Source organism: Amblyomma mixtum, chromosome 3 (genome assembly GCF_055824585.1).
Source record: "Amblyomma mixtum isolate Tamu chromosome 3, ASM5582458v1, whole genome shotgun sequence".
NCBI lineage: Eukaryota > Metazoa > Arthropoda > Arachnida > Ixodida > Ixodidae > Amblyomma > Amblyomma mixtum.
Genome location: NC_143014.1, coordinates 175,041,375 through 175,054,591, shown reverse-complemented (window position 1 = coordinate 175,054,591; position 13,217 = coordinate 175,041,375). Strand labels below are relative to the sequence as shown.

Below are 13,217 nucleotides of genomic sequence, written 5' to 3'. Positions count from 1 at the left end.
GTTCTGTTGCGCATGGTGCTGCCTTGGAATACCAGACTTATTTAAACAGTCACCATGCTGCTGTCGACGTGCGCGCTCAGTATGAGTGAACCAACTCGTGTTTCCACTTTACAGTGAATAAATGCACTTTCACAGAGAGCATCAAGCTTTCAGAAATATTCAGTTGGTTCTTTGCATCGCTGGCTGGATGCGTAAATTTTCAGCACCACTGGGCTTGTGCAGCTTCAAGAACTGAGCTCCTATCGCCTCTTATGCATTGCACCTCATATTGAGTGCGATAGTACATTCCAAAGTCCAAAGTGTAGAAGCATTGGAACATGCACGTGACTATTGACCACTTCTCCCATCTGCTTGGCAGTTGAGCGATTTTTTGGATTGAATTTGATTTTTTGCCGCTGCCTGGTTTTTTTCAGTCAATGAACAGTCCTCATCACATTAGAAACGTTGGTTAGCATCTTTACTTTAGGGTGTATTTTAGAAGTGCTTTCTTATTTTATATAATCAAATGCTTTTTTTTTTTAATTCAAAGCCCATGGTGCGATCACTTAGGCATGCGCTGCTCAAGGTATCTGAAGATTTCCTTAGGTAGAGCAGCATAGACATAAAAAGTCAGAGGTGTGTTCTCATTCACAAAGGAGTGTGTGTGTGTGTTCTGCTGTGTTATGTTTTGTGGCACATAGCCAGCTAAGGTTGTCATGTGCCAGTCACGAATGAAATGACTTTTGGTCGCCAGCTTAGGAGGTTATACTAAGATAATGGGGCTGTCCACTTGATGCAGATGAGTCATCTTCACTCCGGTGGAATTTAGCTTTTTCATGGCATATCATAGAACTTTATTTTGCTTTAAGCCTTGTCGATGGAGTTTCATTTCTACTTGCCATGTCTGTTGATGCAAGCTGGCTTGCATAGTCACTATGTTGAGAGTCTCTGCTCTCTATAGCTTGGCACAGATTTTTCCTCCAGGATTTGTTGCTCAACCATGTTAATAGAGTTTTATGAGGATTATCCCATGATCCTCTGTTGTCATACTCAAGCTTACATTTAAACTGTCTTGAATTTTCCGGTAGGGGAAGTGAATAGAGTCGTTTTATTAAATCCCTGGGCATAATTTTTGCTTTTTGGTCTGTTTTTTTTGCTGTAGAGGTGGAGAGACAGCTTGAAAAGCAGTCACCAGCCATGGCTTATAAAAAGCATCCTGGGAGCTCACCAACCATTGGCACCATGACTGATGATGATCAAGAGAACAGAGCACCTGACACCAGTAAGTTTGCTTAGCATATGGGGCCATCTGCCTAAATGTAGTAAGCACCATGAAGCACAGGCCGCCGTGGCTCAGTGGCTTTGGCATTTGGCTGCCAAGCCCAAGGTCGCACTATTGAGTGCCAGCTGCGGCACTTGCATTTTGATGGAGACGAAATGCAAAAATGCTTGTGTGCTGTTTGGTGTAAATGTTTAAGAACCCCAGATATTCAAATTAATCCGGGACACTCCACTATGGCATCTCTCAGTCCATGTGCAGCTTCAGGTTGTTCAGCCCCACGTCGCAGCATGAAGTGCTGTGAAGCATTCTCTCTAGAGATGTGCTAATATCAAAACTTTGGTTTTGCACGGAACATGAATATGAAAATTGGCTTTGAATTGCAGCAATACAGTAAAACCTCGTCAGTTCAAAGCCGTTCAGACTGCAGAAAATTGGGGCTTTCAATGAGCCAAGCAGAGCGAAAAAAAAAAGGGGGACACTGGCAAAAAACTTTGTTGCAGAAATGCAGTACCTTTATTAGACTAAATGATCTAATGGGGTATAATGTCCTAAAGTGACTCTGGCTGTGAGGGATGCCGTAGTGGAGGGCTCCGGGTAATTTCGACAACCTGTGGTTCTTTAACGTGCACTGACATTGCACAGCACATGGGCCTCCTACTGAGCCATGCGGCGGCCATTAGACCAGCTGTTTCATTACTTTAAGTAATCTGAGATGCTGGTAACCTAACCACGGCACACCACTTACATCGTTGTGCACAATGAAAAAAAAGGGGGGGGGGAGGGGTGTTAAGATGTAACATTAACATAAATTTGAGCATATTGGAATGTTTTGTTTTGCCAAGTTTTATTCTGGCCTTTTGGAAGTACAGCCTACAAACCTACACTTTTAAGATTTCTATTCTGAAGTTTGACCCAGAAATGTAGGTGCCATACCTGTGTTACAGTTAAGGCGATGACAAAGACGCAACTTCTTTATAAAAGCAGACAAGAATAGTAGAGTAGAACCCGGCTGTTGGGGTCTCCATGGGACCCTGGGGAAAAAATATTAGCTGGGAAATGTAGCAACTGAACACACTTAAAAGCAAAGTTGTGGCAGTGGATCCCTGTGTACATCTTACAAAAAATTGTACATTCTCGTCTGCCACTTTCTTTTTTATTTGCTGCAAGCGGCAACATGCTTCTCTAGAATTTGCATGACTTTGTGCCTCTGACAGTCGTCGGTCTCAAATAGTTCTGCTTGTGTAAAGCATCCTGAACATCCTGCGAGGAGGGAGCTCGTGCGGAGTAAGTGAAGCTGCGGCATGCATGCGCTGCTTTAGCAGCGATCGCTTTAATCCCTCGCAGTTGTCGTCTATTACGGTCTAAAACTCGTTTACAGGGACACTGAGGACAACTCAGTCACAACATTTGCTCGCAGTAGATATTGGTTTTCTGGCTCTATTGGGTATTTTAACTTTTGTCCGGCAGCAAAAAACTGATTTATGGCTGAGAAGATTCTACTTAAAAATTTTCCCGCCACTCGATTCAGACTGATAACATCCACGCCGAGCAGGATGTGTCGCCGTTTTGAAGTGAATATCAGTGAAGCTAAGCCTTTGGGATCCACGCGAAGAATTTGGAGAAAATGAACACAGTTTACTTGCAAAATCAGCTGGTGATGACATTGCCTGTACAGTAAAAGCATGATAATTCGAAAATCTGGATAATTTGAACTGCCAGTGCAGTCCCGCTTAACGGCCATCTAAGTCTGTGGCTTGCTGATTTGGAAGCTACTCGTCCCGCACAGGTTAATTCGAATGGGCTCCTAAGGGAGATCGTGTCTAGGTATGACCACCGTGGCAAGCGATCGTCCAAATAGCCCTGCTCAAACTTGAATTCTGTGTGGTAGAGTCACTTGCACGCACACCTCTGATGTGTGTGCAATGACAGGCTTGAAAAGAATGAACAGCCCTGTCTCCAACAGCATTCATGCCGCATAGTTTTGGTTCCACTTTCCTGAGCTTCGCAGCAGCCTGCATCAGCCGAGCCGAGCTGCATGCCATTTCGTGCGTCGTTTGGTGTGTCTCGCTATCCTTTTCTGTCCCTTTTTTTTTTCGGCACTTTGACGCCGCTGAGCGTTTCCGTCCGCGTGGTTCTTCTATTCTTCCAGTGCGCCGAAACTGCATGCTCATGACATGCCGTTCGCAGTTTGTGCGATGACGCCTCCCCACAAATGATGCTGTGTTGTGAGGTGTGTGGCACAGTAGCTGTGGAGCTCCACCACTAAAAATAGTCATTGTTGCGCTGTTCTCTCTCAAAAGCAAGCAACATTATCTAGTCTTTTACAAAATAAATTTTCCAGGATGCAAGCAGTTCTTCGTAGTTTTTTTGGGATCATTGGATAATTCGAACAATTCTTCAGGTCCCTTAATGAGCGATTACTGTATTTCATTTTTGGGTCTTTTCTTGTTTATAAAAGCTCTATTTTTGATAAGAGTGGTCATGCTGTAATCTGTCGATACCAGCCATTTTCAATTTGTCTTGTAAGAACGAAACAGCACAACTAAAACAAAAAAAAAACAGAGATAGGAGAGACGTGGTTTATGGTTTATGGGGTTTAACGTCCCAAAGCGACTGAGGCTATGAGAGACGCCGTAGTGGAGGGCTCCGGAAATTTCGACCACCTGGGGTTCTTTAACGTGTACTGACATCGCACAGTACACGGGCCTCGAATTTCTCCTCCAAAGAAATTCAACCGCCGCGGCCGGGATCGAACCCGCGTCTTTCGGGCCAGCAGCCGAGCACCATAGCCACTGAGCCACCGCGGCGGCAAAAAGGAGAGACGTGTGCAAGTCTTGTATTTGTCTTTCCTTTCCGTGGTATTTCATTTTAGTTGCGCTGTTTCGTTCTTTCAAGATGCATACCAACTCGCCCACTGTGCTATGTTGCTTCAATTTGTCCTCACTGTCCCTTTAAGCCATGGGGGAAGAGCATGAAGCGGATGATGAACAAAAGCCTTGGAGGCAACCCGTGCTACAACATCTAGTACAGTGTTGCCTGCGTACTGTCTCTCGTGGCATAGTTTCATTTTTGCGCCGTCAGTTGTGCACGCTGGTTCATTCCTGTGATGGAATTTAAGTAATGGCCACCACAAAGTTCACGCCACCCGTAAAAGCAGAGAGAGTCGGTCTGCAGTGCACCAGAAGCCACCAAACACAGCAGTTGAGTGACGATGGACTGTAGAGGATCTGCTTTGGTCAGTGTGCCATTCCCGAGCTGCGCGCGTGCTAACCATGGCGCCCATGCGGTGTTCCTTGTGGTTGATCTTAGCCTGGTCAAGCCAGGCCAGAAGTCAGAATGGTACCAAAACTCGGAACCACAGGTAGTGGTACAGAGGCACAGCATTGGCACAAGCAACAAGGTGGCTGAGCTTGGAATGCTTTTCTGCATGCACCATAGTCAGTGCAGCTGCAATGAAATTGCACAGTTTTCTACGAGCATTTGGCAAATTTAGTGCTGTCTGGTCCAGCCACAGCCTTATTGAATGATGGGCAGGTGACCGTAGACAACCACGGTCAGCTGGATTGATGGGCAGCAGAACCACTGCCAACCACTGTGGGGAGATCCCTGTTTCCGTTTCATTGCACTTCAATATAAGCAAACATTATGAGCATTGTTTTGTTTATATTGAAATGCATACTTTTTCGCTCTGTATAAGACAAGCTGTCCCTGCAAGGCAGCCTTTTCTTTAATGATTATTCGGGAGATAACCTCCATGCTTGTACACACAGGCAGCCAGGCTGTGGTACCAACCAAGGCAAGCCAGGGTCTGCTGCAAGTCAAAGCAAGCACGGTGCAACTGCGCCGGCCAGGACCTCGCAGCAAACAAGCTCCTGTTCCTCCAAAACGCACCAGTTCCTTCCGTGACAGCACCTATCAGGACCGCAACCCTGATGATGAAGATGGTGATGAAGAAGAACTTAACAATGGCGGGTTGGAGCGGGTGTTTGAAACAGCCGGTGACTGCAGTGGCCCTGAAGCCAAACAGTCGACACCTGACACAGAAGAGTCCGAGCTTCATTCAACAACCAGTGTGCCAGATGTGTCACAGCAGCTGCTCAACACTAAACCGCAAAAGCTGAGGAAAGCACGCACATACCCTCCCAACTTGCAGCCCCAGAGGACAGGAAAAGATGCGTCTGTCGCACTGTCCACTAAGCAGGCCAAGAAAGTAAGTAAACCATTATGCTTTGCAGGCTCTTAAATTCTCATTAATAAGAAATATGTTGGACTGCAGGAAGTATTCAAATTAGACGGGCCTTTGACGTATCCAGAAATGAAGCAAATCAAAACTTGAAACATTCTTCAACCACGCAGAGAACTTGGGGACTGCCACAATTGCACTCAACAGAGAAGCAGTCGATGTTTAGTGATTAACTGGTGCTATAGAGGAAGCTTGGCCAGGCTGATTATAGCCCCCAGAATTTCTTTTACTTCAGTTTTGACCTCTGTGCACATTTCGTATGATGTAACTCAGTGATTGCGTTTTTTTTTTTTTTTGCCATTCACTGGCAATGCTTGCCCTAATGCATCTGGTGGAGTACTGAGGAATTCGATGAAGGATGCGGAGCTTAAAGTGCTGCGTTTTTCAGCATACTGAGTGCTGAGCTTCCTAGTTGGGCACATTTTTATATTTGTTTTAGGCACAATGTAAAGTTCTGTACTGTGACATTGATTCATTGTGTGTTTTCATGTCGTTAAAGGGACTCTGAGGAGAGATTGAAGTTGGCCTGTATCAGTAATTACCGTGTTTTCTAAACATAGAGAGCCCTCTCTCACCGAAAACTGAGCTTTTGTAAGGTAGAACAGACCAAAAAAAAAAACAAAGTACAGGTGGCACCTTCACTGGCCATTTCCATCATTTCAAAACGGTGATAACAGTCGGTTCTGGTGTAGGCTTTGAGCTCGAATTGAATGGCGGGGAAATTTTGAATGCAATTTTCTCGTCTATAAATGCGTCTTTTGCTGCTGTATAAACATCTAAATATCCAGAAAGAGCCATAGAATCAATATTTTCTATGAAGTAGAATTGAATGGAGTTGCCCCATGTCCTTTTAAATAAGGAAGAAAAATGTGCATGCATTGCTGGCCACTATGAAGAAGCAAGCTAGGAAAGCTGGGTGAGCAGAGCAGGAAAGCCTCGATCACCTGAAACTGATGAATCCATAAAGCACGTGATTGCTAAGATGCAAGTTGGAATTGAAAATGTCAGTTCTTTCCAGCTTGTGGACCGATAAGAGTGCCATTGTTTGCTTGGACCAAAACAGGCCGCAACCATAGCTGATCATTCGAGCAGCTGTGCACTGGCCGCTCTAATTGTCGTATTTACTCACATAATTTCCGCCTTCGGGTAATTTGCGCACCCCTAATTTATTACCCGGATTGATGAAAAAAAAATACTGTAAAAGCCGGATATAGGTCGACCCCCCCAACTAACCAATTCTAAAAATGAAAAAAATCTTTTTTATTGGCAAAACTACTGAAAGACACCCTTATCTTGAAACAAATGTGACTCAACCGGCTGCACAATGGTGACAGTATTTATTTTCATTTAGATGCTGCTCGTATGTACACCCGGCCAATTCTTTAACACTATCGCGCACCATTGACCCGCGTGCTGGTCAGCGCCTTATTAACGGCACTGAGTGGCGAAACAAACAATACGCACATGTGTACACATGCACTTACTTGCTTCTTTCGCCGCTCCGTGCAGTGATAAGGCGCTGACAAACAGGCGAGGCGATGGTCGCGTGATACTGTTGAAGAATTGGCCGGGTGTACAGTACAGAGCGGGGCACGAAGTGCGCAGGCGTTACTCTGAGTACTAATCAGAGTCATCCGAACTCCAGTCGGATGGCGATTGCTTCTCGCTGCCCACGTCCCATAGAGCATCATCCTCTGTGCCATCTAGCTCGCTGCTTATGCTGCATTTTCTAAAAGACGTGCACACCGTCTCTGCAAAGAGAAATTTCCACGCTGACAGCACCCAGCCACAAACCAAAATAACTTTGTGACAACGGAAACGCAAAATGGCAGTGCCACAATGTATCCACACCACACTGCTGCTGATGGCGATGGTGATGGAGCCTGTTGACTACGGCCGACCATTGTTGCAAGATTTCCGTAGTTTTTCCGCCAATGACCGGTATATAAAACAGGGGTCGACTTTTTGCCATGGTTTTTTGAAAAAAAAGTTTGACCTATATTCCGGTTTTTATGGTATTACTAGCATACTTGGGGGTGGGGAGCAATTAGCATAGTTGGGGGTGGGGAGGCTGACATAGAAGCGGCAGTATGCGCTATACAGGGTCTGTCGTGAAAGTAAGGAGACTCAGTATAGAAAGCACAGATTATTTGACAAAATCCTTCAATTTACCTGGTATTGTTCAAAATTAGAACCTCGGGCATCAACACAAACCCAGTGAGTTTCCCACTGTTTATGGGCATGTTGGAAACTCTTTTTGTGGAATTTTGTTGACCACCTTTTTAGCTACCTTTCGGACGCTTTCCACCATGTTGTATCAGTGCCCTTTCAATGCGCTTTTCATCCTCGGAAACGGGAAGAAGTCACTGTGAGAGCGGCTGGGCTGTATGGTGGCTGGGGAAAAACTCCCTGACAGTGTGCGACACTCAGGACGCGCTGTCTCCATCTCTGGAGGACTTCAGCGTCAAAACTTTCATTTAATGTCATCCCAGAGGGGAAAAAATTTTTATGAACAGTCATTATTTACAGTCATGCAACACAGTAAACAAGGATTTCTGTTTGGATTTTGACATGCGCGCCTTTTTCGGACTTTGAAATTCACTGGCATGCTGCTCTGAGCTCTGTCTTTTTGTTTCTGGGTCATATTGAAAAACCCACGATTCATCTCCCACATTTCAGCACGAGTTTGACGCATTTGCAAATTTTCAATGATAATTTTATGAGCTTGAGTTTTTGTAGTCCCTAAGTCTTCTGCAATCAAACGGACATTCAGATGCCAGTCAGTATTCACAAAGCACGCACACAGTCCACATTACCATCAGTAACAGGCACCCGGACTGCTGCATGTTGTGGATGTCTTCTCGGCCATCTGTAAAAGCTTTTTGTCATTTGAGCACTCGCGTGCTGCACATTGCATCATTGCCGTATACTGTCTTGGTCACGCCGAATGTCTCGGTAGGGGAGTTAATCAATTTAATGCAACACTTCACCTTGTAGCGCTGTTCCCACATTTACTCCATTGTTTCCTTAACTCAGTGACGAAAACACATCTACTCGCTTCAGTCAGAAGTCAGTTGAGCTTGTCGCGTTGTGATGCTGAAGGTTCCCCGTTGTTCCCCTGAAACCGATTTCCCAATCAAGCACAAGTGCGCACAACTCCACTACTTGTCTCCATACTTTCAGGACGGATCCTGTATGTTGCTCGTCATGATCTTTGTAGAGTTTTTAGGACGTGTTTGTGAAATTTTCGCTTAGTTTGCACACCCCCTTTTTGAAGCCTTAATTTAAAGAAAAAAGTGTGCAAAATACCCATTTACTTTGGTTATGGATGCGCAAATATTCGAAATTAAAAATATTTTACGAATAGTATTTGCTATTTGATTCGCACCGCTCTTTTGTGATTCAGATTATTCGAACCTCATAAATGGTTGGAAATTACGAAATTCCTGTTCTTCTGAACTCATGGCCAAATATCAAAGTGCATCCAAATGGTACTAACAAGTTAAATTCGCAAAAGTCACATGTCCATATATATTAATTCAAAGTTTTTTTCCTGGGTCTTTTTTTTTCTTGTGGTGCTCAGGTAATTCGAAAATCTTGTTAATTTTAATATATTTGGCAGTCCCAATAACTTCAAATTAACAAGTTTTTACTGTATTTTAATTCCTTTCTCTGCAGTGGAGCCTGCCATGTCATATTCACTGCTTCCTTTTCTCTTTCCCAGTGAGTCTGTCAGACTTGAGATGCATCACAGTAATTTGGTAGCATTGTCAAAGAAAGTTGTTTGTTGCACCGTGCTGACATAATATTGTAGAGAGCTTTTTTTCATCGTAGAAATGCATTACGTATACTAAATATACTCTTCTGTTCAATGCAGGTCCAGGTGGCAGCCCTTGAAGTACAGAATGTCAAACGTGCCATCAATAGATATGGGACATTGCCCAAGGGGGCGCGTATTGGCGCCTACCTGGAGTCGCTAAGACAACACGGACTGCATACTGGGACATCGTACCAAGAACCTGTTGTAGAAGATGGACATGTCCACTACCAGTCTGGAAATGTGCTTTCTGTAGGTTCAGGTCGGATGGCTGTAGGGGCTGACTATGGGCATGCTCATTGTAAGGTTGGAGAGGCGGCACCTCCACATGCAATTTTGCAGCGTCAGAAATCTGACTTGACACACACTAAAGTGAGTGATGCCTTCGAGACTGGCTCAATTCCTGAGATGAGAAGGCCAGCGCCTAAGCAAGGCCCATCACCCAGGCTAGCAAGGCACCACAGGTTTGATGGTAAGTCTACTACAGCAGGGAGGGATGTGCCCAGTGATGGCCCACAAGATGCAGTAAGTGAAAGTGAAGCCCAGCTGGGAGTTTCACAGAAAAGGGAGTCATTCGAGTCTCTTGCCCTGCAGTCGCAGGAGGGCAAGGCAGTGCCAGCAACTGTGTCGCCAGTTGCACTTTTCGGATCATCTGTTGTGCGGAGAACGCTCAAGCGGCGACCAAAAGACAGACCACCTAGCCCTCCAAAGCACCCTCTGGTAAAGAGTGGCTCTGTGGATGACCAGCTTAGTCGTCACTCAGGAAACTCCAATGCTGCCACTAAGGCAGCTTCAGACAGTAATCAGAGCCCTGTGATGCCCGAGGCACCTGATGGTAGCCCGATTTCTTACAGTGATGAGGGATTCCCACCTCCACCAGAATTTAGCAACCCAGATCAACAAACGCTCGAGTGCCAGGATGTTCACTCTTCGCCTTTAGCTGAACCATCGACAAGGAGCTCTGCTGCACAGGTGGTGTCAGAGTTGTTTGAGAACCTCAAGATGAAGGCCCGACGAAAAGCAGCCGAAACAGGAGAGGCATGTGCTCAAACAACTGTAGATCCCTGTCGTGGAGTCAGCCCTCCTGAAAAGAATGCTACCGATGTAGCAGCAAAACCGGCTGCCTCTCAGAAAAAAGCCCCAGTAGAAGAAGTCAAGAAGCGCGAACCAGAGCGTCTGCAATCTCCCACTCAGCCCTTGGACCTACCAGCACAGGGGGAAGAAGAGAAACGACAGAGCTCTGGAAGCATTAGTAGCCTGAAGAAGCTTTGGGAGAAGGAAACGGGTGGTGGAAAAGTGAGTCCCAAAATTGGTGCCAGGCGGCCGGAGTCCTTGCGTCTTTCCAAGAACGAAGGAGGAGATGGCCGGAAGGCAAGTCCTCCATCGCCACCATCTGCAGTTGTGCCACCGCGAACGCCGGATGATGCACCCGACTCCCAGCAACAGCAGCAGCAGCAGCAATTTGCATCAAAACCTGTTGTTCCCACAAAGCCTGCCCTCAAGACAGCCTCCAAGCTGCCTTCTAGCACGGCCAACAAGTTTGCCAAGTCAACATCGTCGTCGTCATCATCTAGTGCACCCAGCCAGCCCAAGCCTCCGGTGGTGCCTCGCAACCAGTCCAGCACCTCCCCTCAGCCCAAGAAAGGTGCCCAGCGGGACGAGGACCGACTGGCTGACAGCAAGAGCTCCATTCTGGAGATATCGAGCGCACTGGAGAGTGGCATTGTGGCACTGAAGGCTGCTGTGCCAGGCTCCCTGAGCAGCGTTAGCGTGATGCAGCTGTCAGACAAGGTGCAGCTCTTGTGTTCCTCCTGCAGCAGCTATGCCGAGAGTGTGCCGCCGCATGGCCGCTTCCGCTTCCGGGAGCTGCTGTCACGTCTCGAGACGCAGGGCGACCAGCTGCGGACATGCTCCAGCAACAACAGCGCTGCTAGTGCCAAGCTGTTCACAGACCTGCACAATACAGTCAGGGATCTGGTGAATGTGGTGCAGCGGTGAGCGTTTGCTCCACGCCTCTGTACATACTCTGTTTCACTGCAACTGTGATTTACACTTCACGATGCTCCTTTGTTTTTTTCTAAATCATTCTAGTCCCTTTTAGAGACCACGTGTGTGAGGGTGCTCGCCTGCATTCAAGCTCATCACAAGAACCATTGTCAGACTCCCATGTTTGTCGGGTGACGGAAGATTGCTGAATGTCCTTTGTAGTCCACAAGAGAAAAAAAAAATAACTGTTCTGGTCTTTTATCATCGGGTAATTATAGTAACCGTAATGCTGATGGTATTTATATCACTTTTTAGGATGCTGCAACATTTTATTTTTTCTTACGAACTTGTCAGACCAAAGCCTATGACTTCAATGCTTTTATCGAAATAGCTTGTCTGTCGTGTTTTAATTGACTTTGAACCTTGATGAACTTAGTTTTGAGTGTGTGGTGATTGTGCAATTTTCTATGCATCTGTAAATTCTTTGAGTATGGTTACTGTAACAGAAGCAGAAGTGGTACCTTTTAAATTATTCAAATAAAACAGTAAAAAAAAAAAAGTTGTGTTTGTTGTGGAGTGCCGGTAGATTGGGCGTGAAACTGCTGATGACAGCGCCGTGCCCCTGTGCAGACTCGACCTTGTGGTGCACAAGCCAGATCGAGCTACCTGCTTATGTGTAACACGACATGTATTGTGTGACCACTTATGTCGCCCATGTTTACACCTTTTGGCGGTCTACCCTCTAAGAGGCAGCTCGCTTGCTCTGCGAACAGCTTAACCACTTACCCCTGGTTGTGGCGGTGTCCCACCAAATTCGGGAACGAGGCCATGCTATAGTAACTGCAGTTTGCAGTGAAGCTCCGCCCACAGTCGGGACCGCCGCATAGAATTCCTTCATGACAAAAAGAAGTTTGTTGTTAAAAACTTTTTTGCTACATATGCAAGATGTTAATAACGAAAAAAAAAATGAATTTTGATAGTCTGCTTGTTTAATAAAGTCAAATGTTAAACAGCTGATCGTGATTAGGCCAGTGGAGTGGACCATAGCCAGTGTTACTAACTGCTTCCGGAGCGCCTCGCAAATGAACTGGAGGCTACGGTGACAGTTTGGTTGCATTCCCTGCAACTCTTAAATTCAAAAACGGTGTGCTGTCATCGGAAAAGCACGTTCCTAGTGGTAGTATGTGGCAGGTATTTGCGCTTCTCTTAATAGAGTCAGTGAAGAGTTTCAGAGTACAGCATTCTTTTAAACGTGCTGCCGACTTTAGACTGTATGGCTTTTGTAGCGTATTGTTACTGAAAATAACATTTCAGTGTGTAGTTCAGCAATAGTAGCAGCGGTGACTTTAATATAGAACACATGTGCACGCGCCGCTATTGCAGTTGCGGGTTGCAGAAGCGATTTAGTTTTCGTAAGTCTCTGGTCCCGTTTTGTTATATTACAGTTGGGACTAACCCCGTCAAACAGTAGTGCTGCAGGATTGGCTCTGTTTCTTCATTTAAAACTGCTCAGACTATAATCAGTTCATTCACAATATCAGCTGTGTTGATTTCTTCAACTACGCATGGTGTTTAATATAATGGCGCTGTGAAGGAATTGGGGAACCTTTGGTCGTGCCACCGTCGTGGGCCACTACAGTAGGATGTCGATGCTACGAATCTCGTGAGGTAGCAAAATATATTCGTAGCATAAAAAAAAAAAAAGGAATTGTGTGCCGAACCACGGGAAATGCGTTCACGCATATCTATGTACGCCCTCGCGCCACCGCTCTGTGCTCGGGATACTTATCGTGCAACTGGAAATCGCAGCGTCGACGATGCCAGGGCAGTACTTGCGGGTGCGGTCGGCGCTCCTGTGTTTGTAACACCCGTAGGGGGCGTGGAATAATTCAGAGTAGCCGAAATTTTGT

General features: G+C 45.9%; 1 protein-coding gene across 4 annotated transcripts in view; it reads left to right on the top strand.

Moving 5' to 3' along the window:
- Abl (tyrosine-protein kinase Abl) overlaps nucleotides 1-11,885 on the top strand; it is a 68,829-nt gene extending 56,944 nt beyond the window's left edge. For 3 of the 4 annotated variants that reach the window (XM_089581990.1, XM_089581988.1, XM_089581989.1), the window contains exons 9-11: nucleotides 1,142-1,261; nucleotides 5,032-5,471; nucleotides 9,382-11,885. In XM_089581990.1, the coding sequence (XP_089438116.1) occupies nucleotides 1,142-1,261; nucleotides 5,032-5,471; nucleotides 9,382-11,319 (2,498 nt within the window). In that variant the 3' untranslated portion in view covers nucleotides 11,320-11,885. The remainder of the gene's footprint in view (nucleotides 1-1,141; nucleotides 1,262-5,031; nucleotides 5,472-9,381) is intronic. The other variant, XM_089581991.1, reaches the window with a different exon arrangement.
- The last annotated feature ends 1,332 nt before the right edge of the window (nucleotides 11,886-13,217 follow it).